We start from the raw sequence: 27,621 nt of genomic DNA on the forward strand, positions 1-27,621 counted from the left end.
TTGTTAAAGAAACATAAAACTTTAATTCTCAACAAGGATGAAAGGACCAGTTACTGAGACAAAGCCCTACTCCACGCGAAACACTACAGATACGAAACCCAATTACCGCGAAAGCCACTCATCGCGAAGCTACTAGTTTTAATTTAATATATAAATTATAGGTATGAAGAACTGACAAAACTTCCTACATTCGAGATATACGTAACATCTTAGCCCTATGCCGTCGATGCACCACCAGCAGAACATTTGTTTTCATTCAAGTTGAACAATGCGCATTATTTACGAAAATCCACTAAACCGCGGAAAAATTAAAGAATTTTACTGCGCATGTGCAGCGACTTCGCCCGGAAGATGTAGCACATGGAAGATTTGTTCGCATAAAAAGCAATTACAAGTTTGAAATTTTGTTTTTTTAATGTGAAAAATGCTTTAAACACTTACAACAAATAAGATCTTTGTACGAATTACGAAATAATATAATAGCTAATTACGTTTTACACCTTGCCCATGTCTCCGAAATTACGTGTTCTATTTATTTAAATTACATTATTACGAAAATAAAAAAAATTGATTACAGCTTACGAAAATATCCCTTGCCGACCCTCAATATACACGAGAAAAGATTTAGCAGTGATAACACGTTCATAATATAGTATCATAACTAAGCAATGTTAATTAGAAACTCGTGTCGACTATGTGATAGAAATACATTAAAGTATTACATATTCTTGGGTAGATTTTTAGTGATATTAGTCAGTGCAACATTGGACTCGTAGATGGACAAACAGTTTTGCTTGCAAGTAAGCAACAATATGGCATTATGTATTAATTGATCAGAAGTAAATTTGAGATCATTGCACATCTAAGCAGTTACTTGAAGAAATTGTATTTTATATGGAACAAAATCCAAGAGAACGGCGGAACGGCAATAATATCATACCTACTCGAAATCAAAACATTTTAGATAACTATCTGAGCTGAGCTATGTCACAGGACGTTCTACGTTAGTAAGACACTGTAACATACAGTGCTTTTGGCTATATGTGAGTTGCTGTGTAATATCTCTTGAAGAGCAGATGAAAACAGCATAAACTGAATTTTGAGGTAATTCTTGTTACACTGCACAGGTGATTCTCAACAACTAGCCAAAAGTACAGTTTTCGACTCTTGTTTTCATCAGAGAAAAAAGGACATTTTATCACGATGTTGTCTGTGTGAATCTTGTACGAATAAGATTTGATTTATAACCCGTTGTAATTGTAACTCGTTAGACACGTGTTTCATATTATGCTTTTAATTTGATGCTGATTTTTTGTATAAGTAATGGTAATATTCTGGATCGCCTGGAGACTCTTCCACTAACACGTACTCCAGACCAGCTGATGTTAACATCTTCATAGCCGTTTGCTTGCCCCACATTGCCCCCAAACCCGCACCATTCTTGAAATGCAACGACACAGTCATACAATGCATTAGGCTCCATGCATAGAACATAGGTGATACAGGATTCGATATGTTATCAGCAAGTTTAGAAGACGCCAACACATCCACCATGGAAAAGTAACCTTCCGGTTTCAGGATACGAGATATCTCGTTAAGCACAACATCTGGGTATGCTTGGTCATGAATTGATTCCATAGCGATTACGTAATCGAACGAATTCAACCAATCGGCGGGAAGTTTGGCAGCATCATATTCGTGAAATAATACATTCGTTGCGCCCATCTTTTCCGCATCATCACGCGCTTTTGTCACGGCCTCAGATGAGAAGTCCACTCCATGAAACTCACTCTTTGGAAACTGAGGTCCTAGTCTGTTTAATACAATACCACTTCCGCACCCAATGTCAACAACTTTAGCTCCAGAATCTGAATAATACATAAATAACAAGACATGAATGTCACAGTCCCCGTTATTTAATTATAAAATACCCATGTTAAAATAATACATGGAACATCTGCAAACAACTGAATTAATATGTACTATTAATATGTGGGTACAACTCATCATAAAGTGATTCCCCTTAATCTGATAACTGAAAACTTTCATTGACCCATGTCCAAAATTTCAGAGTACACAAGTGTGACCAAACTATGTCTCATACATGCTCAAGAAACTGCATTCATAAATCTGAGTAAAACCTTGATGTACCTTTAATAACAACTTGACTTCTTTGTTAATTCAGATCTTTGTATATTACCAGAACCTGGTAATATACTCCTCTACATTTTCTACTGAGATTGGTAATGGTACGACCCATTTTTCACTGATTCAAATCAAGGTCATGACCAGATCATGACATCACTAAAAACCTGAGCATTACAATCCAAGCCAATTATTTATTGTGAGCATGCTCAGTTGTTCTCGCAGTACTAGTGCAGTAGGGAGAGGTAGTTTTAGATGAAAATCATGAAAAAGACCCACTTAGGATTCAGATCTGAAAAGTAAGAGATTTGTTTATCAACCTGCCAAATTTCATGGATGTCTGCTGCAAAATTTCTGAGAATATGTTAGAGACGTCACAGACGGAGAATTGAAATAAGAATTAATAGTCCGAGTCCATCTTTCAGGCTGCGCCTGAAACGGTGACTAATGATAAAATAAGGCTCTGGTAAAAAATTACATCAAAGTGAATTATAGTAAATATGGGAATTAAGTTGAGAAAAGACTAAATTGAAGGTACTAGTATACTCACCCAATAAACATTTCACTTTCTCAGTTTCATTGAAAAACCTTGGTAGTTTTAAAAATCTGGTGCGAGATAGCTCATCTGCATAGGTACAGAACCCGGAAAAACTTGAATATGGTACACCTAGGATAAAATAACACGTTTTGTCAACTATTGTACGCAAGTTTAAGACAAGGCCGTAGGAACCGTACCGGCCGTGGCCGGACCACTTCTGCACGTCCCCTATAGCAGACATGATCCTTTGACGCACGTCATCATACGGGATTACGGCCCTCGATGGATGGCCGGACCAACTAATTTTTGTTTCTGTCATGAATTAGTTTTCGCGTATCTGTTGACCGACTTATTTAGCTGATTACTAGTAAATGGCTGTGTTATATCTGTCATCATAGATTGGACTAGAAGCAACGTTAACCTTTATAATTTCATTACATTGATTTGATTATATAAGGGTTAATGATACCAACTAAGGTTACTTTTAAATGATGTATCTGACTGTTACACCGGTTGTGATCAAATTTATGCTCCTTTCAAAACATCTGCCAGAGTCAATATAAGAAAAATGGGTTTAGCTTCCTTGTGCAGCAATTTGTCAGCAAGGAATTTGAAAGTGCCTGTTGTAGAGATGTAGACGATTTTGGGCAATATATTTAAAATAATTGTCAAAGAGCGAAGGAAAAAATAGAAATAATAATAATATGTTGATTTAATTTTCGTACAGATTTAGAGATATCAATTAGGCAATTTACATACTAATTAATTCAGCTTAGTTTATTTTGTATTCTCACAACAGTTTTGTCAAATTGATTGAAGTCTATAAAGCAGCATGAGTAAGTAATATAAAGAATTCCCCTTACACGGATAAGTATTTGTATTGTATTTCATAACTTTGTGTTGATATAAATTCTCTACATTGATTATTTTAAATATGAATTGTCTGTGACACCAGAGATTTACCTTGTACATGAACATGTCACTGTTACTTACAGGCTATTTAGTTGGGTCTATTTTGGGATGGTTACTGCCTAGAGCGACAGGGTGCGTTGCTGTGGATGTGACTTTGAATCACGTGTTGCGTTTTTATATGTTCGCAATGTGTGACTGTTTATGTTAGTCATAATTAATATTGACATGTATAAGTATTCTAAATCGTACGCTCACCTCCCGGGCCATCTTTCTTGAAGCAGCTAACCAATTCCTCATAAGGGCCACAAAGTAGTGGTAACGCTTGCGCCATCATTCCCATGCTTATTTCACCTTCTTTGACTCGTAGTGCTTCGGCACGGTGCTCCGGTAAATAGAAAGTATCATTATCTTCATTCAACTCTACTATTTTCCCTGTTGTCATTAGAGCAAGCCATTCTCTGACATACCTGAAATCAAAAGTGTTTTTACCAAGGTTTGTAGAAAAGCATGCTAATCAAAACAAAAAAGCCGCCGATCACAACATTGCATAGCTCTACCATAGCGTGCTCCATTCTCTACCGTCGTCGCATTCACTTTTCCATATTTCGACATGTAAAGGGAAACAACGATCGCGACGAGAGTAGATAATATTAAAATAATCGTATGGGATGGAAATAACAAGTCTGCCCATTAAGTTTCAGCAATCCGTGTGAATGGAAATGTTTTGAACCTGACCTTTTAAAAATAAGTTCTGAGCGCAGATAAGCATTTACGTACTTTGCAGGAAGATTTTTTTTAAATACTAATTTCAATCCACACACATAGTTCTGTATTGTATCGATGGTGTGTACAATTATGGAATTAGTGGTTGTCTTAAGAATAGACCAATTGAAAACTGAAAGTCATTCATACAGTCAATTAACCGACACTAACAACATCACACACTTGTATAGTGCGGTTATTATCTAGGAAGATAACCACCTAGTCAGACCTGGAACCACTCAAAGATTGTTCTAGGTAGTTGTAGAACCACCCAATTTTTTTTCTAGAACTCTTCTAGAAATCACTAACACATCTCCAATGATAAATGTGAGTGTACAATTTTAAAATAGTTTTTTTTTGTGTGTGGCAATACCCAATAATCGAACACTGTTTTATTCAGATCAGCTATGTTATAGGCTAGTCTCATTACTTACTGACCTAAGCTAAGCGATTGGTGGAATAATACAATGAGTGACCTGTGATACATTCATGCGTGAACGAGGGGTGCTATACCATTTACACCGGGGTATTTTGTTCGACCTCAGACTATTATAGTAGTCTGAGGTTCCACTCACTTTTCCATTGTTCATAATTTTATACATAAGGTGTGTAGACCTTAATATGTAAATGAGAGCACAATTCCAGAAGACGTACCTACACTTTATACAATTTAAAAAAAAAATATATGCTAAATTATCCATGACGTGGCAGTTTCTGTGCTCATTAATATATTCATTAATTTCTAGGTCACTACATTCTAGAAGGGGTGATATATACATTTTTGGGGCAAGGGGCAAGGACCCATTTGGAGAGCAGCAATGATCCTCGTATCAGGTGGTTCTGTCAATCAGACTTATAGCTAACTAGCTCTTAACCACGTTTGTAGTTCGGCTTGATTTCATTGGAGGAGTGATTATTTGTTCTGCGTGTGTTTTACTTTGAAGTTCAGACTTTTGTTATTAATTCAAGTACTTGCATTTTAGTTCTATTCCTATGTTAAATGTTCACTGATTTCAATTAAAATATTCAACAATGGTTGGATTTGAACCTTAAATCTCTCACGTAACTGCTACCGATTATACATATCCACTGTATCATGTGGGTCATCACACAAACAGATGTTATGTTACTCCCTTTTATTACAGGCACACATGGGACTTGAACCCAATCCCACTAAACATCAGTCTGATAAACGAGGCTATGAAATACCCTCCAGGTTTGTAGATTTTTTTTACAATTTGAGTTTTGTGAAGTATATATATATTTGTATTACATCACATATACATTTATATATATGTAATGTTTTTTATAAAGTTTTTTGTAGAGACGTATTCACTTAGTAATTTATTGTTTGTAAGCAATGGATAAATTCTTTCACCAGTGAAGACAATATTGAAAATTTGGTGTTCGCCGCTTTTGTAAACCCTACCTTACCCAACCCTAACCCCAATGCCAAGACACGTGTACCTATCTGGTGCTGGCATTACTGCTAATTAGATGTTTGTTACTTGTGTTAACCACAGCACGACACCTCAGTGGTTAATCCAATCTTCGACACTGTCTGCTATTACTTATTTCAGTGAATTGAATTTGCAAGTTGTTAAATAGAGAGAATAAATGTTTCAACAAATGTTTGAGACTTATTTTGTAAACAACTCTCGCTCAGTTAATTCATACCATTACACGATGTAGTTGTTAAAATTGTGAGAATAAATGTCTCGACAAATATTTGGGATTATTTTTGTGTAAACAACTCTCGTTTAATTAATTTCTTCCATTACGATTTGAGAAATAAATATACCGGTATATACAGATATCTACAAACAGTATCACAACATCAACATTGATATTCATCTGTTTTCTAAATTGTTTTCGTAGTATAGGGCACACCACCTTGACACCAATATTTAACAAAACTTGCCTTGACTTGGGCCTTCTGTAACAATCTGGTAACAAATTGCGTGCTGGTCAGTTATTTTATTATTTATTTAGTTTTGCAAATTGCATGGTGACGCTTTATGAAGTTTATGATTTTTTTTTTTCACATGCTTTGTTTACTTTTTTGATATATTTTTCAGTTTATTTAGTTTACGATTTTCACGGTAGATCTGAGCAGGCCTAGAACCCACCCACTCTAATTTCGTCTTCCTTTGATGGCATGCTTGTGTACGACGACACGACATTGGTCGTTGAATTGAAAGGGAAAGCCAAAATGGTTACTTTGTTGTCAATCTAGTGTGATCCGAACCATCGGCGTTTGTAGAAGGCGTTTTTTTTGTTTCCCATGTTTGCCACGCCGTAATATGCGACCACTTCAACGTTTTAGGGTGATTTTGTGACAGTTGAAAGATGTCTTCCTCGCGTGTCACGCCATGACCTAATTTCAAGCACAAGGCCATGTTGCAATGAAGTGCGTGACCCTTGGCGTAATCCCACTGACTCTATGATCGTTCTGTCTAACATCCTAGGATTTATTACCGTTATTATCATTATTTCACTGTCACGTGCATTGTTGCACCTTATTGCAGTGGCGGCGGGACGGGGGGTAGACCATTTCTCGTTCACTGCGAGGTCCCGCGTTAAGTGTGAAATCGAACGTAATAACAGGACAAACAAAGGTCATAGCGCCGTGCGTGGTGGCGTCAAACATCGCGTGTTATTCGACAAACGCGACAGAGTTTTGGGGATATTTCCATGCCTAATAATGTTTGTACACATTTGATGATGGTCAATTTCGATGAAGTAAGAGTATCTATTATAAACGTAATAATTCCCTGTCAAAGATCGGCCGTTCGAATTTGAGCTATGAGAAAAGAAATTAGATTTCAAAATGAAATCGTTCGATTTTTGCGACAGATTTTCGTTTTGCATCATTCACGCAATACGCGAAATCTCGCGGAAAATTACCTATTGTGCCCCATTGAGATCTTTTCTCCGCGTTTTATTTGGAACGCGACGTTTGGGGCATACCTAAATTACGCCAATAGTGGTATGAGCCCCTAAAGTATACACATCCGTAACATTGTCCTAGTCAGGGTAATTCGGTAATGTGCAGCGCCCGTGAGCTACTGATAACACACTCACCGTTCTTTCAAGCCAGTGGTAGTAGCAATCTCTTCGGATGTTTTAGGTTCCTTCATGTTCGACATCGTTTCAATCAAACCCGTAGTGGAACCGATGGCTATACCTACACTAATAAAACCTGAATTAACGTGGTTGATCAGTTTCTCGGTGAAACTGTCGCGAGTCTCTTCTTTAGACGATGTGGCCATCTTGAATCATGCACTATTGATATATGCTGAGTATAATTATAAATGGCAGCTGAATCCCTGACTACTAAAAGATGCCTTTATGACCTTTGAAAACAGCCTTGTATGACCTTTGAACTAAATCGTATTACTGTAAACGCGGAGAAGCTTTCATTTGAATGTAGTGTTCTTTCTGACTATCCATATGAACATTTATTGAATATTTACTGATTTTTTCGACGCAATCTTGGCAAAAATACAATGCCAATGATGGTGTGCAATTTGCATTTCAGTTCGGGCAACCAAGAAATGCATTCTCTAAATTAGAAAGGGTACATACGTATTTTATAAATGATGACAATAATTTCAACAACCACTTGAAAGACTTTGCCGATTGCAGGGGTTGACGATATTTTATGTTAGACTGCAGATGTGCCTTATTTATTTCGGTTTAAAAGTAAAAATAATACAAATATTAAATAAATATTTAATATAATTGCAATATTGAGCATTATATTTTAACATATTTAATATTACGTTTCCTTCATATCACGCATTAGATATCGCATTGTGTAAAATACCATACTTTTAAATTACTGTTATTTGTTTCTCGATTGATATATCTTGAAAAGACTGTGGTAGTTTGATTAAACCCGAGATGCGGATTATCTTTCGTAAAGTAAAAAAGGCCAACTTCAAGGCGTGGTTCAAAGATGGCAATATTCTGTGGCAGACATTTATCTTGAATGATGTATCGCCTATACCTAACTTTGTCGTGAATCAATGTAGTATTTTGATTAAACACAAGATCGCGCTTTCTTTTAAAATGTTAATTTTTTTTTGCTATGATTACAAGGTGACACTGTGACTGATGTCATTTCTATCCAATATTGATATATCAGATTAGAAAATAAAAAAAATGTTTAAATTTTATTAAATATGATCGCAATGTTTTTTGCAAAACGCGAAATATTGATATATCGGTTTCTAGTCATTGTATTTGCGTAACAAAAACGTGCGACGCAAATGGTATCGCACATACACATACACATAAGCACTATATTTTCTCGTATCACATTGTCAAAGCTGTCACTAATCGATAATATGTTTATTAAATATTAACTCGAGCAAAAACCTTGACACAAACGACCCAAAAATTGTTTTTGTTCAGTTAGTTTTTGGTAACAACAGATTGGTGATCAATCACATCGCTCGTAATTAGGAACACGTTGTGTAACTTTGATATATATTACTGTTTACGATCACTATAATTTTTATTCAAAATACACTACTGTGTTATATTAACAATGGTTAACATTTCTGTGTAAATGAGTATCATCCTTTGACACATACTATTCACAATGTGAACTAATCCTTGATATACACAAGTCATCAGGAACAACACCCGGCAATTATTATTCATACTGTAATGACGGCCGCATTATCGGCTCTGCTAAATAAATACGTGCATGTATTCAGAACGGAGCTGGTCATAGAAAATCTGACGTCATTGCCTTACATTATATATCCCATTGTAATTACACTCAGTTTGAAATCACTATCAGAATTAGGTTTTTATGACGTCATTGCATTACATCACACCATACAATAATGTAAACTTCTATTCGAAATTGAATTCATATCAACAAAAAGCTCTCATTTTAGATAGATTTGTTTAATTCTGATGGTAATGATTTATAAGCACAGTAATGAATTCGCCATACATCATATTAAATTCGGAGAAGGGTCTAGACGAGATAATGTGTCGTTATCCCCATCCAATATTGTACTCAGGGGATTTATGATATCTGTCTCGTACCCAAGTATGCAAATTATTAAGGTAAGGTCGTCTGTTTGAGTTTAGTTTTCATGAGCGGATTTAGAGGGGGCCGATACCCCCCCCCCCCATTTTAAACAACCAACAGGGCTTCGCGCCATCGGCGCTCGCGAACTTGGCCCCCTATTCCAGAATCCTAGATCCGCCCCTGGTTTGCGTTCATCAGAAGTGAACCCAGCGTCATTCGCAGTGCTTGCTGCGCGGTAACCCTGTCTATTGCAGTAATTAAGAATCAGATACGGACGTTTATGGGAAATTTCACCGACAATATATTTTGGTATCAGAGGTTTGGGTTACCCTATTTTAGCGTTTTTAACTTACATAATTGCAATTTCTACGACATATACCTCATAAAACAAAGAAAATACCTTGAATTAATTTGATTGATACAAACTGCACTTTGTTGCAATGACGATTTTTCAAAAATAACAATTCTTCAGCTAAACCAATAATTGGGCGAGCCGACAAAACGGACGGATAATTCTCACCTTTATTTCAGTTTAAACTTTTTTATTAAAATAGTGGTAGTCGGGTAATTCGTCCTCAGTAGGCGCGACAGTGATACACTGGAACCCAGCCGATTTGAGCATGCCCAATGCTTTATCCTTGCCCCACATAGTTCCTAAACCAGCACCATTTTCAAAATAAAGAGATAAAGGCATACATGACATCAAACTGGTCATATAAAGCATTGGTGCTATAGGATTCGACATATTATCAGTTATCTTAGACTCCGCCATTATGTCCATCATTGAAAAATATCCATTGGGTTTCAATATACGACGTATCTCACTCAGCACCACATCCGGGTATGCTTGGTCGTGAATAGTATCACACGCTATGACGTAATCAAACAGTTCTGACCAATAAGCAGGAAGTCTAGCAGCTGTGTGAGTATGAAATGTGACGTTTGTTAGACCAAGCGTTGCCGCCTCGTTTCTTGCACTTATAATGGCTTCTTCAGATATGTCCACTCCATGGAATTCACTTGTAGGAAACGCTTCGGCCATACGACATACGACGAAACCATCGCCGCAGCCAATATCGACCACATTGACCCCTGATTCTGAAAATTAATATTATGAATGGAATGAATTAGGGGATTGTTAACTCACGTTACTGTGTTAGGTGTTTATCTGTGGTCATACCATTATTGCGTGAGTTAAGTGCTTTATTTAATTTTGCTTATATTATTATGCTTTCTCTTTATCTTAACGTAAGTACTGCAACACCGGAAATCTTTTATGATTTTCTATTAGTGAAATTAACGTCAAAATGTTGTTCAAATTCAGGGCCAATGGAACGCAATAAGAAGTAACACTATATCTTCCAATACTGTATAGCAATGACGTAATGCAAATACCAAATAACCATAAATATATGAAAATAAGTTTAAAACACTAAATTGTACTATAAATATATGACTGGAAACTGACATACTTACCTAACAAAGGTCTGACTTCTTTTACAGACGTAATGAAATTTGGTAGCTTTGAGTATTTAGCCCGAGTATTTTTTTTCATGAGTTCATGCAAACCAGTGTAGCTAGAATACGGCATGCCTAATAAATGATATTATATAACCACTAAATGAGAAGATCATGGCATTTTTTATGGGTTTCCATAGACACATTTAAATTTAAAATTAAATCATAAGGCTTATCCTTATTACACACATAGCACATACATTTTGTTAATCTGAATGGAAATGATTTTTTTTATAAAAACAAAGTAACTTTAAGGATGTAGTAGAGATTTTGTTATATTTTTAGAACTTTATATATTTTATAGAATCAATAAGTATATATCTAATTTTTCTATGAATATTTCAGAGCTCTGTCATAAATGAAATATGTATAACCATGGTCAAAATTAACATCCCACATTGTTGTGATGACAGTCGCAGTCATGTTTTAGAACACATTTATATTCGTACCTATCATCTACAGTTTACTGAATGTCAAACATTAGTCACAGAAGATTACATGACCATTTAAAAAATCAATGTAACAATTCTTCATCTGTTGATATGCAAAATAGTGTATATCTGTATATCATTCTGACATCAAAATGATTAATCAAATGAGTACTACTCATCAGGCACTCATCAGATCGTTTTACATATGGCAGATGTAATATATATGAACATAATATAATATAACGCATTCCAAACATTCACCATCTGAGCGTAAAATCGATCAAAATGTGGTATCCCCAAAATTTTTTTCACAGTATTCATTTTTTGTCTGCAATAAATGATTTAATTACTTAGCAGACACATGACCACATTAAGTTTGCATCTAACGTAACATCGATGTTTAATTAGAGTGAATTATGAGCTTTCATAAAATAAATAGTTTGATATTGTTTAAATTATGAAAATAAATTCGTGTGAATTTTACTTCCTGATAACCTCTAGTCCATTCTTCATTATATCATATAATTAGTTTATCGAGATAATGATATTCATAAGCATAAATAATAATGCACATTACCCCTTGGACCGTTTTTCGTGAAGCATTTTGTTATTGGGCTATACACTTGGCACAGTAAAGGTAGTAACTCCGTATACGTTCCAGTATTGAATTTATCTTTAGCGCATAGTACATTTGCGCGGTGTGCCGGCAGGTTGAACGTCTCCGACTCGTCATCCATTTCCACAATTTTACCCGTAACCATAACACCTAGCCACTCCCTGACATACCTGTAATGGACTAGACATTGTCAGAAAGACGTTCTTAAACATTATCACAGATTTAAAATGTCACGATCAGGTAAACCAATACGAATAATTATTTGTGAAATTATATTGGATTTTGTTTTTTCGGTTCAAACAAAAACGAAAAATGTATGCATGAGTTGACTGCGTAATTTCAAAATTATACAACTTTACATATTTATTTCATATGACGTGAACAAAGCTAAGTATCTGTACTGTCATTCCCGGCATGATACGATAACATTGCAGTTTAATATTTTGAACAATTGTCTGGCGTTAGTAAGCATTCTGCCACAGGTATATTTCGGTGATTACATTTTAAGTTATGATTTTAAATTGTTACAATGAAAACAAATCTTTGTTTTTCTACTGCTTTTAGAGTGTGTTTTCAGCGGAGCAATAGCTATCAATATAATATACAATATATATTTGAGTGTTCAACAAAACTACTTGCTTAAATGTTGATGAGCATCAACCGCTATTATATACATCGATAAATAATTAATCGTGTCCTCACCTCTCTTTCAGCCCCGCAGCATCAGCGATTTCCTGTGACGTTTTCCCTTCGCCCATATTTTCCATTGCCTGAAATAATCCCGTAGTTGAACCGAACGCAATACCAACACTAAGAAAACCGGAATTCAGGTGTTGTAAAATGATTCTAGAGAACATGTCGGCAGTTTCAGTGGACGTCATCGTTGATGATATCTGTGATTGCTATAATGGAGTAGAATGCTCCAATATCCGTGATAATAACTAAAACGAGAATGATACGTCGACTAATGCGACCCGGATGATGGAGTTTGTAACAGGTGGTGTTTATATAATCATGTCAACCTTTATTCATATTGTACCACAATGACGACTCAATACCAGTAATCCCTATACATGTACCAGATATCGAAGTTAGCGAGTTTTAGTGATCATGACTCGCAAACCCCTTAGATCCGTAGATACATGTATTGTAGTAATACACTTCGCCTATATCTAAGCTTTTAGAGAATGTACAGGATGTTATAGGAGTATCTTTTGGAGAATGTCTGATTTGTGTCAAAATTACTTTTATCAACTATCACACACAAAATCTAGATAATCATATTCCCTAAAGTAGTACCAAATCGATTAGAACAAGTTTAACTCGGACAATCTTGTAAAATAATGCGGAGAAGTAGTTGCGCACGTGGACAAGGGGTAAACAATGTTAGCCGTACGCGAACGCTTAGTACGCGCAAGAACGTCTGACACGTTTTAAAGATCCGGTTTGGACCCTTAGCCCAAGCTGACGAAGGGGGGGGGGCAAGGGGGGTAGCTGGTACAGTTTTACGGGAAATAAAAAGGGCTTTTTACAATTTTTCAAGGAAAAAAAGACGTTTTTACAGTTTACAGTGAAAATTGAATTTTGCAGTAAATTGTCATCTAGTCGTTTTACAGTTTCGAAAATGTAATTTCCCTAGATTATTCTTTACTACTTGTTTTATTTGGATGAAAATTCTTGTACGTACCGAGAAAAATTACAAATTTTTCAGTGTACGAAAAAAATATTTGATTGATTACGTTGTACGTCTAGCCTGTGATTACAGAATTACGGAATTTATTTTTTCAATTTACGTTGTACGAACAAAAAAATATTGCAATTACATTGAACGAAAATAACCCTTGCCCCCCCCCCCCCGACGAAGTATACGCGAACGCTTTGGCGACCTTTGGAACAGAAATATTACGCACATGATCAAATATATATATACAACTGTTTATTTCAAAAATGATACCGATTCTTAATGTATCTGGTACGTCGTTCTATCGCAACCGGAGTGACGAAGAGACAAACGCCTTATTAAATGTATGGAAAGACAACGAAATCCTGAGACAGATGAATTCCACGCTATAGCCCTACCAGTGATTACTACACACACGTTTTGTCAATTACCGGACCATTGTGGTAGAGTATACGGCATCATGTCGCTCCAGTTATAGAGAAAATAAAATCTGCTTCGCCGTTGTGCTCTGTTTTGCTACATCCGAATAAATTGGGGTTGCCTTCTCGCACCTGTGAACGTCAACAGTCAAAAGAAATGGTTCCCTTAGCAAAACGACCACTTTTAAGTTTTGTAGGGCCCGCCTACATTTCCATTAAAAAACAAACCTACACAAGTAACCTGTAGAATGCTGTGTGGGTAATATATTTTTATATTGATTTTTGTTGCATTTGCAGCAAATAGTTACCAAACAATGAGAAATCTATAGGATTGAATATACCCCACAGCTGGCTTCACATGCATAGTTCAAGCCTGCCTAACCAGTTCTTACACCAGGATTTAGTTACAGCACCTAGGCGGTATGTGGTTACAGCTTAATGTTCGAGTAATCGCAAGAAATTGACATGACAATAGAAATTCATTAAAGACTGGCACTCCCATGCAATTAACAGCGAGTGAAATTCCTGGGATTGAAACATATATTTTGAAGTCACTGATGTAGGTATCAGGGGTAAAATCTCTCCTCTCGGGGTCTCCACACTTGTCAGGGGGAAATCTCGTCTCGTCTCTCTATCTCGTCCCCTTGAGGTACGGGATCGGGGAAGTCACTTTACTTTACAGTCAAATAAGACACACACAACGAAATACGTTTCAGCTCTCGTCTTAGTCGATCAATCGAGCACTCTACCAGACACAGCGCCCTGGGGAAAAGTCCCCAAGACTCTCACAAGGCTGAACCAAGACTCGCCCAAGACTGGACTGCGTCAAGGCTCGCCCCAAGACTCTCTCGGACTCTCAGACTGGACTCGACTGCCCAAGGCTGCGTCTGTCGTGGAGTATTCGCCAAGACCAACTCAAACTCTCTTTATTCATTTTCAAAACTCTAACCAATTACAAAGCAGTAAAAAGACTCTAGGGCGTAACCTTCAATCATAAAGCCAATCACACTAAGTACTGAATACGTCATATCTTTTGATTAATCGTTCACTACATTAATAACTATGGATGTCAGAATAGCGACGGTATCTTGTAATTAGTTCCAAATCACTGAGCCAAGTTCCGTCCAAAACTTCAAATAGACCTAAACGATGACAGACATAACACAGCAATTCGCTAATAATCAGTTAATTAAGTCGACCAACAGATACGCGAAAACAAATTCATGACACATCCCTTCACCCAAACTGAGATATGCCTCTTGGCATAACACGTTCACAAATCAAAGATACCGTCAGCCACTCATCGTCATAGGGTTAAATACAATACTAATAATAAAAGGTATAAATCAAAAAGAGTAAAACACACTAATTAAGTACAATGATTATAAGGTCTAAATACAATGGTTATAAAGTCTCAAATATCAACGGTTATAAATCAAAAACAAGGGAAAGGCTACCAATCGACTCACTTTTCTCAAAACGGTTCGCTGAGGTAACCCGTCGCTGCACTGTCTCTATTACTAAGGTTACAAACTCTATATCAAAAGGTCAAAAAAAACTAAGGCGTGGCGGTGTAACCAAGCGATCGGCCAATCGCTGCAGTCGACAGCATGATCACGTGATTACCAGGGATGCGTCTCTCGGTTAAAGCATTGCAAAGCGGTAACTAATAAACAATGAATAAAAAGCCATTAATCAAACTCCTGTCACATACGCTTATAAACTTCAACTGAACTCAAAAGTCATTAATCTAAACAAAAGTCATACGGCGTGGAAACAGAATGCAAAGACAAAGTCGCTTTCATAACACATTACTTCTCTGGCAATAAAGACGGGAAAACGAAACGATAGAAACTACTAAGTCACATATAATCCTGTCAATCATTAACAAAAGCTTGCGTTATCAAACAATACATATATAAGCGCACCAAACTCTCATCTCAAAAAGACATTAAAAAACGTTACAAAGGTGCTCTTAACTCAAAAAAGCGTCAGAAGTATTCCGGAAAACAACACATAAACAAAAACAAATCTTAAAACATCGGTATCTCTGTACTCGACAAATCTCAAAACTCTTAAAAAAACACGTGGGGGCATCATTCCTCCCATCATAATCCGTACTCATAAACTCATTAAAACACCATAAAAACTCACAAAACTCAAAACACTGTGTTGCAAATACTTGTCCACTGAAATGCGCTTAAATCGTTATAAAGGACCTCGCACGTCACCAAATATCAGTTCAAAACAAAGATCTGGGCGCTTACATAACATACAATTCGACATCACTAAAAGAAACGGTAAAAACGATAGAAAAAACCAGCAATACATTACATTACTGAGCAATAGTGTTGGGATTGTGAAAAGAGTTCAATGTCCTTGAGTTACACAGTGTCAGTTACAGTGTCCAACGAGCGGTTCTCTAAGCAATACACAGATAGCTAAAGTCAAAGTCTATAAGCGTCTCTTCTCTTGTCATCGCGTTAGCCGGGTCGTTCTTTCATCTTCTTGTCTTTAATGTCGCTCAATTCTTAATTATACAGTCCTATCCGGTACTGGTCCTTCCGAAGGGGTTCTGAAATCTTCATCTCTTCAGCGTTGTACATCGGTGTCGTTCGGGTAAAGTCGTTAGTCGTCAAACGCAGTTTCCGAGTCGTCTCTGCCATCGCTGCTAGTTAGTTCGGTTCACAAGAAAGACACATCTTCGCCATTTCACTTTTCTTCACAGGATGTCAATGTGCGTAAGACGCAATGCCCAGGGTTCTCACACCACGTATCAGGGGTAAAATCTCTCCTCTCGGGGTCTCCACACTTGTCAGGGGGAAATCTCGTCTCGTCTCTCTATCTCGTCCCCTTGAGGTACGGGATCGGGGAAGTCACTTTACTTTACAGTCAAATAAGACACACACAACGAAATACGTTTCAGCTCTCGTCTTAGTCGATCAATCGAGCACTCTACCAGACACAGCGCCCTGGGGAAAAGTCCCCAAGACTCTCACAAGGCTGAACCAAGACTCGCCCAAGACTGGACTGCGTCAAGGCTCGCCCCAAGACTCTCTCGGACTCTCAGACTGGACTCGACTGCCCAAGGCTGCGTCTGTCGTGGAGTATTCGCCAAGACCAACTCAAACTCTCTTTATTCATTTTCAAAACTCTAACCAATTACAAAGCAGTAAAAAGACTCTAGGGCGTAACCTTCAATCATAAAGCCAATCACACTAAGTACTGAATACGTCATATCTTTTGATTAATCGTTCACTACATTAATAACTATGGATGTCAGAATAGCGACGGTATCTTGTAATTAGTTCCAAATCACTGAGCCAAGTTCCGTCCCAAACTTCAAATAGACCTAAACGATGACAGACATAACACAGCAATTCGCTAATAATCAGTTAATTAAGTCGACCAACAGATACGCGAAAACAAATTCATGACATAGGCAACGAATAACTGTAAGTTGACATAAAGACGAGGTAGTTTATTTAATCAGTGCTCAACTAGAGGCTGAAATTATAATTAATTTGTTTATTTCAATTTCTCCTGACGTCAAATAGATTACACTGGTGAAACACGGTAGTAACTGTGGGTGAAAGGATGTTTTGGGGTGTAGTTTACATTGTATATGGAGTGGTAGGGTCGGGTGTAATTTGTTCATTTCCAACTATTATGAACTTGAAGACGCGTATAATTTCACTTAATTTATTTTTGCTGACAAGTTTTCAAGCATTACATGTGAATCTAATTTTCACTGCGCTGTGTCTCAATAGAGTATGAGGGGAAATGGCATTTTCACTGGAATTTATTTCAGGGGAAAAATGTTTTCAGTGATAATGAAGTATTATGACAGATACCCTCCCCTTGGCTTTCATTGCGTATGGAAGTTATTTTCACGAGTGATGCGGTGTATCCTGCTGCCGTACTTTCACGAGCGAAGCCACGGGGAGGGTGTGGGGTTCTGTTATTATACATAGATCCCATATTTGATTATTTCATATTAAAAAAAGAACGTGCAACAAACCGGGATAGAAATTTAGGTTGGGGAACCCAATTGCCCATTAATATATGCTCCAAGACAGTGCTGCGACCTAGCAACGCTTGTCAGTGTAGAACGCGTGTCGCTGTACGTGTGAAAATAAAATAATCAGACGTCTAATTTGAGTCATTGTCCGAATAAATAACTCGTGGATGTTTAAGCGCGGTGGTCGTCGCGCAGCGCGTGTTCGAATTTCATGTAAATAAACAATGTATTTTACACGCGTTGTATACGTCGCTACGAGTCCCATATCGAACAGGACGCGACACGACGACTGTCGCCCTTTAGTTGGGACCACGACAGAACCAGAACTTAAACTGGGCGACTACGATACACGGTTTATGTTGAAGTTAAAAGTTCCTCAACAGATCTGTGCATTGGCAAACATGCCGTGCAACTGCGGTACTCCACTGACGGAATGACTTTCGTTGACATCGGTCGTCGCTGACTCGTGAGCTGCACACTACAACTTCGTTTGTGATGTTGCTTGCTGGTCGTGGATAGACTGAGTCTTGGTTACCGGTCAGGTTAAATGTTGCTCATTTGGCGTTGGTAATCTTTATTTGGAACTGAGTAACGCCGCAAAGTCGCCAGCAGAAACCTCATGGTATATCGATGTTGATGGTTGCGGCTGCATATTAATCGGAGATTTTACTGCCGGTCCAGGCTGCGGGTGGATCTTCCGAGAGCCCTTCAAGATTTATAAAACCCAGTTTCCAGGTGGTCAACAAACATTAAGTTCTCCCAATCCTAGTATTCTATGTGATGTACATCTAACATGCCAAAAATGCTGGTGAACGATTTGAATCCGACAAAAATAGCAGACGGAAATGTGTTTACAAAATAAAAATAGTGATTCTTTGAAATAGATACCAGGAAGGGGAGGGGGTAAAAGAAAAGTTATATAACATTTTATTATTCAATAATTTATAAAAATACATAAGTTTGTCCAATTCCCTGTGATACAACACCTCAGGCATAGCTCATTGTACTCGGCTTGAGTGTGGGCAAAAAGTTACTATTTGAATTTTTGATATCTTTTTTCATTAATGAGAAAGTTGACCCCGAAGTTAGAGTAACTGTTCAGCAGGAATGGCTTTTTAACTCTTCTGTGATTTTTTTGGCTTGGCTGATTTTGTTCATACTTGACAGGCAGGTCGTACCATCACTAATTGGAAAAACAATTCTGACCTACCGCTACCATGGCAACAGCCAAAATCTGTTTTTTGAATACTTTCGCCCCAAATTTATTACCTCCTATCAGTCTTGTAATAGCAGTGTCTAAATGATCATGCCTTTTATTCTGGCTACGTTGCGCACTGGTAAGAGATCACCGGCGCCGACATTGTTACCACTGACAACGTAATCCCAACGCAGCTTTGAACTTTGAATAAAATGTAAATGCTGCCTCCAATCTAGAAAATACTATCGCAAAACGGTTGGAAATAATACATTTAACGGCTGAATACGGCCCAACAATAAAATAAAGTGACTTCTAAAGACTGAATGTTATTTTCCGAACCTCGTATAAGGTGCCCGGTTTTAGTTATAAACAGACGTTAGCTTCACGTTCATGTCCTACCATGATAACAGCCGAAAACATATTGCTTTTTTTACCGGTTTGTTTTCATTGGCAACCGAAGTATTTTTATTTTGTAAACAAATTTTCGTCTAGTATTTTTATCCAGTTCAAATCGTTCAGCAACATTTTTGGCATATCACATCACATGGAATACTACGATTGAGAGAACATGATGTATGTTGACTGATTTTTATCATAGTACGAAGTACCAGGAGGTTACTCAGTTCCAAATAAAGATTACCAACGTCAAATGAGCAACATTTGACTGGTAATCAAGATTCATTTAATCCATGACTAACAAGCAACATCACAAGCGAAGTTGAAGCATGCAGTACTAGTAAGTCATCCCGTCAGTGGAGTACCGCAGTAGCACAGCATGTTTGCCATCAGCATTGTATTCAAACGAATCACGTGGTGTGCCGTTCTCGTTCAAACCCGGGATTCGATCAATAAGGGAGTTCCAGTAAAAAAAACACATTGCAAATCGTGCAAGTTCAACATTTTCAAACCAATATACTAAAACAGAAATGCTCAGCGATGAAAAAGAAGGATAGATATTACTTTTCACTATACACATCTCTGTTGATACTATCCCTCACATATTCTACTCCCAATTACTCCTGCGTAAAATGGACTAGCCTCTTTTTATGTTGACATTCAGAGTAAAATCATGTGACAGGCTGTTAAAATTGGCTGTTGCATACTCTTTCGCCGGTCTGGAAAATGTGTTTAATTAGCTCTCATTCAAGCAACAATGCAGATTTCCCAGTGGGAGTGAAACTATTCGACTCTGCCACTAAAAAATAGGGGTGTTTTCAGCAAAAAACGAATAACCCTGAAATGCACACAGCATACTGAATTTCGGAACAAATCGTGCATTACTTACAGCAGCAGAATACCAAAGAAATATCAGACGAAACATGAAAACACTATATATTGTATTTCAGCCTGAACCCTCTATATTGCAATTCAAGGAATTAACCTCATATGTGCATCCATTTCCCACCTTGGTATCACCCACCCCTGAAAACAAACTCTTAATACCACCTGAAGCGTTTGGTAATAACTGCGTCGCTTTAAAATTATAACAAAACATGATGTCAGCAACGGGAAAAGAACCACACACGTATCATTCATTCTGTATAACAGCTGGGCAAAGGTCACTGAGTGATGGCGCCCTTACGTCCGTACTTTAGTGTTGGTTCCCCAGACGTGGACGTAATTACTGCGTTCAGACTATATACTTGGCACGTGCTGAAAACCCTTCTGAACGTGGTAATTAATGGTAAAAATATCCAAGAAGAGACTAGAACGTCACACACCAACTTTTGTTGTATTCTTTCGTTTATATAAAGCGTGTTTCACTCCTATCAGCAATGTTAGAAGGGTTCCGACCACCATCCGGTTTGAAGATTGTATTCAAGTGGCCTTGCAAGGTTGTGCGTTCTCATTGTGGAATAAGCTCGGTTATTAATCTATTTTTGGGATGCCCGGTGGCTAAGTGAAACCCGAGCTGGCCGTCAGCTAGGCGATTCTGTGCCATGGTTGCCAGTTTGAATCACAAATGCATTCTAAATATATAACATTATGTTTTCTGTTAGTTATTATGTAAGTATAATGCTATGCAACTATTCGAGTTTACCTTTACTCTTTTTTCCTTCCCCTTACTCTTCAATACGCCAATTGTACAATGTAAACTGCATAATTGAGAAACCAAAACAATACAACATTTACAAACAATGATTTTTTGAGCAATAAGCAACTAATCATGATTTCAATATGAAGAGAAAAGCCGGATGAGTATAAATCTGCCCTATTTATATTCGTATATGATTCAATTACAACAGTTATATATAGTTATTGTTGATTTAGATGTATTCTAAACAGCTAGACCTCGATAACTTATCTGGGATCAGCGGAGACTGGTTGCAACATTCATACCAGGTGGCACATCAACATAAGTGTGGCATTAGTTTGCATTTTGAAATTTTCTGCTGCATATCATTTGGTAAGGAGCTTCACATGTATTATTCTGCCTCACGAGAAAACACTATGAGAATATACCTTCTTCATTCACTTGTCATAACGAAACAAAACTCAGCAGACTGACACAAATTACATTAAATATGCGAAAAAAGTGCCAGGACTTGTATAGCTAGTAAAGCTAGTAGATGTTAAACAATATATTATTGAAGGTTAATAACTATGAACCAACATTCGTCACTCGTATTCTGGCTATTATTGTTTATGGTATATTTTACTAATTCTGCGAGATTATTTGATGGTTTCCGTGGAATAATGAATTATATTTCAATATTTGGAAGGGTGTTGGTATTTTAAAGTCAATAGATTTATGGTAAGAGCAACGAAATCGTACAAGTTTTGCTTGAGATTTTTACTGAAATTAAGAACTTATATATATTATGCACATCAGGTATTGTCTCAATCTACCAAATAGCGGTCTATACAGAGCCATAGTCCAATCAGATCGCATGTTACATGCACCTGCACACAGATGCCATCCAATCAATGCCTCAACCAATTTATATATGCTTGTCCATTTATTCGAATGCAGTACCAGGTATGCCATCCTCTAAAAGTGATACTTCTTATTATTACATTGTTTGGGTCCTACCAGCGTCGACTAAGTTGAATAGGTTTGACAATGAATGCAATATGTGTCTGTCCACTTATGAGTTCTCAATTTCAAGGTATAGTTTCGATTAATAACTCAATGTCAATGTCAGGTTTAATAAAACACTTCGTAACATAGCCGCCTGCCAAGATGAAACGCATTAAAATTTAACCAGTTCACATCAAATAACACAAGAAGTATATTATAATCAATAATCCTAAGAACACACTCTTTCAGTGATGGTAGCATATGAGGAAGAACACTTTTACTCCAACCATTATTTTATATTATAAGTTTTATAAATAATCGGCCACTATGTTACGATTCCCATGGATATTGATAATCCTATAATTATATGAATGAAGATGTAATGCCCGTCTCGTCTTTAAATACACCATTAGCTGATGGTGTAGAGCAAGAATGTATCGAAGAGGTAACATGGGAATCATATTTAGTTATTCAAAAGAATGTTGTTTTATGTGAGATCTGTCAGTAGACAGAAATAGCCACAGAACTTGTGTAGTTGTACTGCAGAATTCAAAAGAGCGTCAACTTTATCCCTAACAGTTTGCAGTTCTCCCCTCCCCAGCATGTGACCCAAAACCTTATAGCTGCGTAAAACATTTAAATGGTTTTGCAGTAAGCCCAGTCATCTCCAGGTCGTTCAAAAGTAAGTATTCTTATGGGATTGCCAATCCTCCTTAAATATTAGAATGTCATCTATGAAGTTAACTACATCATTCACGTACAATACAATATATATCATCTGATTGAATGCCACAGGACTAGTACTGTTGACTAATTTGTACTGGAAAAGAATCTTGGGTATGATAAAGGCTGCATTTGCCCCGGGCATGGAGGTATTTGCCAAAACCCTCTGGTTAGGTCGATCTTGGTTAAATTGTGAAAACGAAACTAATCAAGTTAGACCTGAGCTTTTCATCCAAGTTATATAGTTCAATAAATCTTTGAAGATGATAGTAATACATATGCATAACATCTTCAGAGAAAATGCAAGATCGTTTCCGACACCGAAGGTGCTGTGACAAGTCATAGCATTGCTCCATTAAACGCTATATTGGTGAAATCTGACGCATGCATTTTCAGCAACGCCATTTCTGCGCAACTATTCATTCATTCTGGAATGCAAGCCAATGCACGAATAATTACCCAGCATGGTCGCCCATTTATGTCTTAAAATATTAGATAAAGACCTTGTGAAAAATGAAGATCAATGATGTCAGATATTTCAGATTCCATGGAAACACATTTCTTGAAATTGTTTGTGGATGAAACTGTAAATGATGTAAACAGTGGCAATATATAACCAAGTCGGCTAACCCCCAATCTCACCAATTTTCCACCCAAAGAGGATGTTTTTTAGAAAACATTACGTGATATCAAATAACGAGAATATTACATGAAAACTTATTTTCTCCAGCAAATGTGACAATTAGTATAACAAATATTTATATATATTTTTTTGTCAGTATTCTTATTGGATTTACTGATTGATCTAACTTTCAGAATATGTATTATTGTGTTGTACAACACAATCTTGATAAGGTCAATGAAAATATTTTTGTTACTGATACTACTTATTCAATCTACATAAAAATGTGACCAAAGTTCTAAAAAGAGACACAGCCGAGAGAAGATGAAGTTGACGAAGATGAAGAACCGTATTTATTATTTATAGAAGAACAAGTTCGCACAAATATGAAAGTCATTATTTACACGTGATTATTTTAGCACGTGACAACACAGATGGCGGACCTTGTAAACATGATTAAATCCAGGATGGCGAGAGCACACTGTAATTTACGTGTGGAAACATACCAGTGGTATTCCATTGGCCGCCAATGTCACGATAACCTGGTTAAAAAATGCCAAGATGAATATGAAGGCCCTTCTTAGTGTTTGAATCTATCTACCATTTTGAGGTGTTTCTACTTGTTGAACTTTCTGTGCTGCTTTGCAGGTCTGGTAGATTTAGTCTTACAGTCGGGCTTAGTCTTTTTCACGAAACGAAACGTGAAAAAAAAACGAAATGAAATTAAACCAAAATTTTGAACGACTCAAACATCGCCACGTCACAGAAATAAATTTGTCGAGAATATCCATGTATGTAACTTTAATAAGTAACCACGGAGGTCCCTAAATCTAGTACGTCGATGATATATCTATGCATACTCTTTTATTTCAAAAATATTTTTAAAGTTAAATATTGAGAAATTTTTTTATTGATCGACAACCTGTAACTTGACCTGTAACCTGTAACCTGCGTTTTCTTGCTGCCGCTATTCATTTCGTGTTTTACAGTGTGAAATTTTCTCAGATATTATTAGGCCAATGAAAAAAATGCGGGTTTCGTTTCGTGGAAAAGACTAAGGCTTACAGCCGGATATTTGTTCTTGGTCCATGGAGCGCCACACATGTCAACTAAAGGAGACTATAAGGTTGAACCTTACGTAAAGTCGACAGTTGAACTTTTCCATGTTGCTTTGAAATGTGCCACTGCCATACAAATGCCAACGTCAATGCTTGACACGCCGTGATTCTGTTTCTCCAGCATTATATTCCAGATTGCAATGCAGTGACTTGTTTGGGATTTGTGTCAAACACATACCCTTGAAGGACTTGTACGATAGCTTCAGAGAATGGATGTTGAATTGGTCGTTCTTTCTGAAGTGAATTGAAGTGTTCTTTCTGGTTACCAAGTGTGATTGGTATTTACACCATGACTTGACACTTGCAGGGCGGTGCTGGTGAGTCATACGTACTACTATAGTGGACCAGTATTGCTTTGGTGTTCTCACTCATCGTCTCTGATTTCCCTGACAAATGTAATACTAGTAGCCCAAAGATTCATTATTATTATATCGAAGGAAACATACGTTAATAAATATGTTGAACATTATTTTCTTTATATTATATTATCATCCAGTAATGGAGCTCGGAATGTAGCTCTGTGATTAAGTTCACGATGCCTTACTTTCGTTAAGTTATAAAGCCATTCCATAAAATGTTTGGATAGATTTGATGACTTGACTTGACGGCCACGATCAGTCAAGCACATGCCATCTGAAAGTTTCTCTTCTATAAAGCAAACAAACCACAAACAATCAATCACCGATTGTGAGTCAATACGTCTTCTTTGTTATCGTAGTGAAGTATCAGATCTGAATTTAAAGACAATAGTACTCCTGCGATACCATCAACTCCAATAATACGTCTACGAAGTCTTGTTCCTATTAATTTTGTATTTCAATATCACCATACGTGTGATTGACAAAATGATAAGCGGCGCTGTCCTCATGTAAATGTAAACAAAATAAGTTTTTTTTATCACAATTGTGGTACATTGACTAAAACACAAATGAAAATAAGCATTGAACATTGTAATTCTTACCTGAAATTATACTTTTCTATGGACCTTGCAGATAGACTTTGAGTGCCAAGAGTTTCCAACTCTTTTGAATATCCTTCAAATGTAAGTTCGACTGTTGGGTAAACTGACTATAGATAATTCTTTTTTCATACGACACGAACAGGCAGTAAACCAATGTAAAAAAACGGCTTGACTAAATTTTCTCCTTTCTCCCAACCAAGTTTCAGTTGACGGTTTTCTTCAGCGTCATTCTGGAACTATTTCCTTTCACTCCCAATATGCTTTCATCATGTTTTTTGATGCTCCAGAATTCGGAGGCGGCAAACCCATGTAACTGCTGAATTTTCTGAGTGCACAACGTTTTTTTCCTGTCCCTCTGGCAGCAATGTTAGGCTGTCGATTTACATTGAAAATGTGGCCATCTGTGTGGGTACTCGAGAACATTATAGACTGACGGCTGCAGTTTGAACATTAAAAGTACAAATTGCTGCTCAAATGTGTCGAGTAGTTGTATCTTCGACAAGACTGGTTGTTGTCAGATTTATCGGTGTCGTCATCGGTTAGGTAGTTGAAAGTCTTTTGCGTGAATGCGGATAGAACCACTCAGGCGGCTGCCCCACGTCACTTACTGCGGATTTTTCTTTGTCTCGTCTGTCAACGGCGTCTTCATTTTCTTTCTTTTCCTCGACATTGCGTTAGTAAAATGGGGTTACGTAAAATAGAATATTGACTAAAATTTAAAAAAACGATTTAAAAGCAAATTATTATGACAGTGATAAACACGCATTGTTTGTGATATGAAGTTTATCACCCGTTATATCATAATCGTTATGCAGATAAGATGTTATCATGTAAGCCGTTCCAAAAATCATGTTCCTTTAGATTGTTCTTCAAGTCTTAATAAACAAATATAAACTTAAAATGTTCCCCCCCTTAATACCAGTCATCAATGTTCATTTTTCCATTCCAGTATTAAGTGTTTTTAATTTTCAAATATATATCAGCCCAATTCATCACTTATGAAAACTACAGTTTATAAGGCGGAAACATACTTCAATCTCTTTGTGGTTAAGTGATCTTGACGATGATATATGAACAAATTAAATTCTAATGGACTATTGTTAGTTATAGCGATTTCGAGTAGCACCTCTCCGTTCAAACTGTGTTTATCTATCAAACACCACCAATGTGTCTGAGATAAAAACATCTCTTTCCGAGCGTATAAGGTATATGTCAGCATCCTTTATTCTATGTTTTTGTCATATAACCTTAAACCCTGAAAATGTTTACCACTCTGGAAGTCAATTGGAATCTACCAGGTGTGCTTGTAATTTACATAACAATGATGTTTACGATCTACTGAGTTGCCTACGTGAGACAGCTTCTAGCAATACTAATTCGGATTGGTTCGTGTGGAGACCAGGTGGTGTCTCTGAATCTGGGCTATTTATGCCTATAAATAAGCTAGACTGAGGACAGTTGGGTCCATATTTTTAACTAAGTTTGCAGTTTCAACTGTGTGTTGCTGCTGTGATATTGTGAGACAAGTGATAAGGCTTCAATCATCGTTCTGCGAGACTTGCATGAACTGCTCTGCGATCTTCTGCTTTCCTCGATGACCTCCAGAATAACAGCGTTCCTTTGCAAGCAAGACTCCTGTATTTCCTCGTCGTTGTGTTGCAGAAGCTATATTGACTGTCGTCCATTAATACATCCTGGAACTGTGAGTTATGACCAATGTACCTCTTCTTACGCAATCCCCTATTTTAGTGAACTTATTCATTGTATTTTTCTGTGCTTTGTTTTATTGTAATTAATTTGAGAGGTATTAAAACCAGCAGCTTTAACTTTTTGGTTGTATGTGTATTTCAGTACTATTGTATTGTCTACTCCATACTAGCA

General features: G+C 37.0%; 2 protein-coding genes across 2 annotated transcripts; both read right to left on the reverse strand.

The window, feature by feature from the left end:
* LOC100374623 (uncharacterized) lies at positions 1-7,471 on the reverse strand. Its single transcript, XM_002734447.3, has 4 exons — positions 7,442-7,471; positions 3,851-4,062; positions 2,696-2,812; positions 1-1,868 (listed from the first exon to the last, which is right to left on the reverse strand). The coding sequence occupies exons 2-4, from the start codon at positions 4,035-4,037 to the stop codon at positions 1,294-1,296; spliced, it is 879 nt and encodes a 292-aa protein (XP_002734493.3). The 5' UTR covers positions 4,038-4,062; positions 7,442-7,471; the 3' UTR covers positions 1-1,293.
* Positions 7,472-9,914: 2,443 nt separating this feature from the next.
* On the reverse strand, positions 9,915-12,871 carry LOC102806237 (uncharacterized). Its single transcript, XM_078008978.2, has 4 exons — positions 12,678-12,871; positions 11,937-12,145; positions 10,887-11,003; positions 9,915-10,508 (listed from the first exon to the last, which is right to left on the reverse strand). The coding sequence occupies exons 1-4, from the start codon at positions 12,854-12,856 to the stop codon at positions 9,943-9,945; spliced, it is 1,071 nt and encodes a 356-aa protein (XP_077865104.1). The 5' UTR covers positions 12,857-12,871; the 3' UTR covers positions 9,915-9,942.
* Positions 12,872-27,621: the final 14,750 nt, after the last annotated feature.

This window comes from Saccoglossus kowalevskii, chromosome 9, assembly GCF_978046115.1.
Source record: "Saccoglossus kowalevskii chromosome 9, keSacKowa6.1, whole genome shotgun sequence".
Lineage (NCBI taxonomy): Eukaryota > Metazoa > Hemichordata > Enteropneusta > Harrimaniidae > Saccoglossus > Saccoglossus kowalevskii.

Bases quoted from the DNA above. Each gene is read 5' to 3' on its own strand.
- LOC100374623 (XM_002734447.3), bottom strand. From the start codon at position 4,037: ATGACAACAGGGAAAATAGTAGAGTTGAATGAAGATAATGATACTTTC. The intron at 2,813-3,850 runs GTGAGCGTACGA...ATTTTATCCTAG, and splicing joins CAAGAAAGATGGCCCGGGAG to GTGTACCATATTCAAGTTTT. The intron at 1,869-2,695 runs GTGAGTATACTA...TGTATTATTCAG, and splicing joins GAAAGTGAAATGTTTATTGG to ATTCTGGAGCTAAAGTTGTT.
- LOC102806237 (XM_078008978.2), bottom strand. From the start codon at position 12,856: ATGACGTCCACTGAAACTGCCGACATGTTCTCTAGAATCATTTTACAA. The intron at 11,004-11,936 runs GTAATGTGCATT...ATCATTTATTAG, and splicing joins CACGAAAAACGGTCCAAGGG to GCATGCCGTATTCTAGCTAC. The intron at 10,509-10,886 runs GTAAGTATGTCA...ATTAATTTTCAG, and splicing joins AGAAGTCAGACCTTTGTTAG to AATCAGGGGTCAATGTGGTC.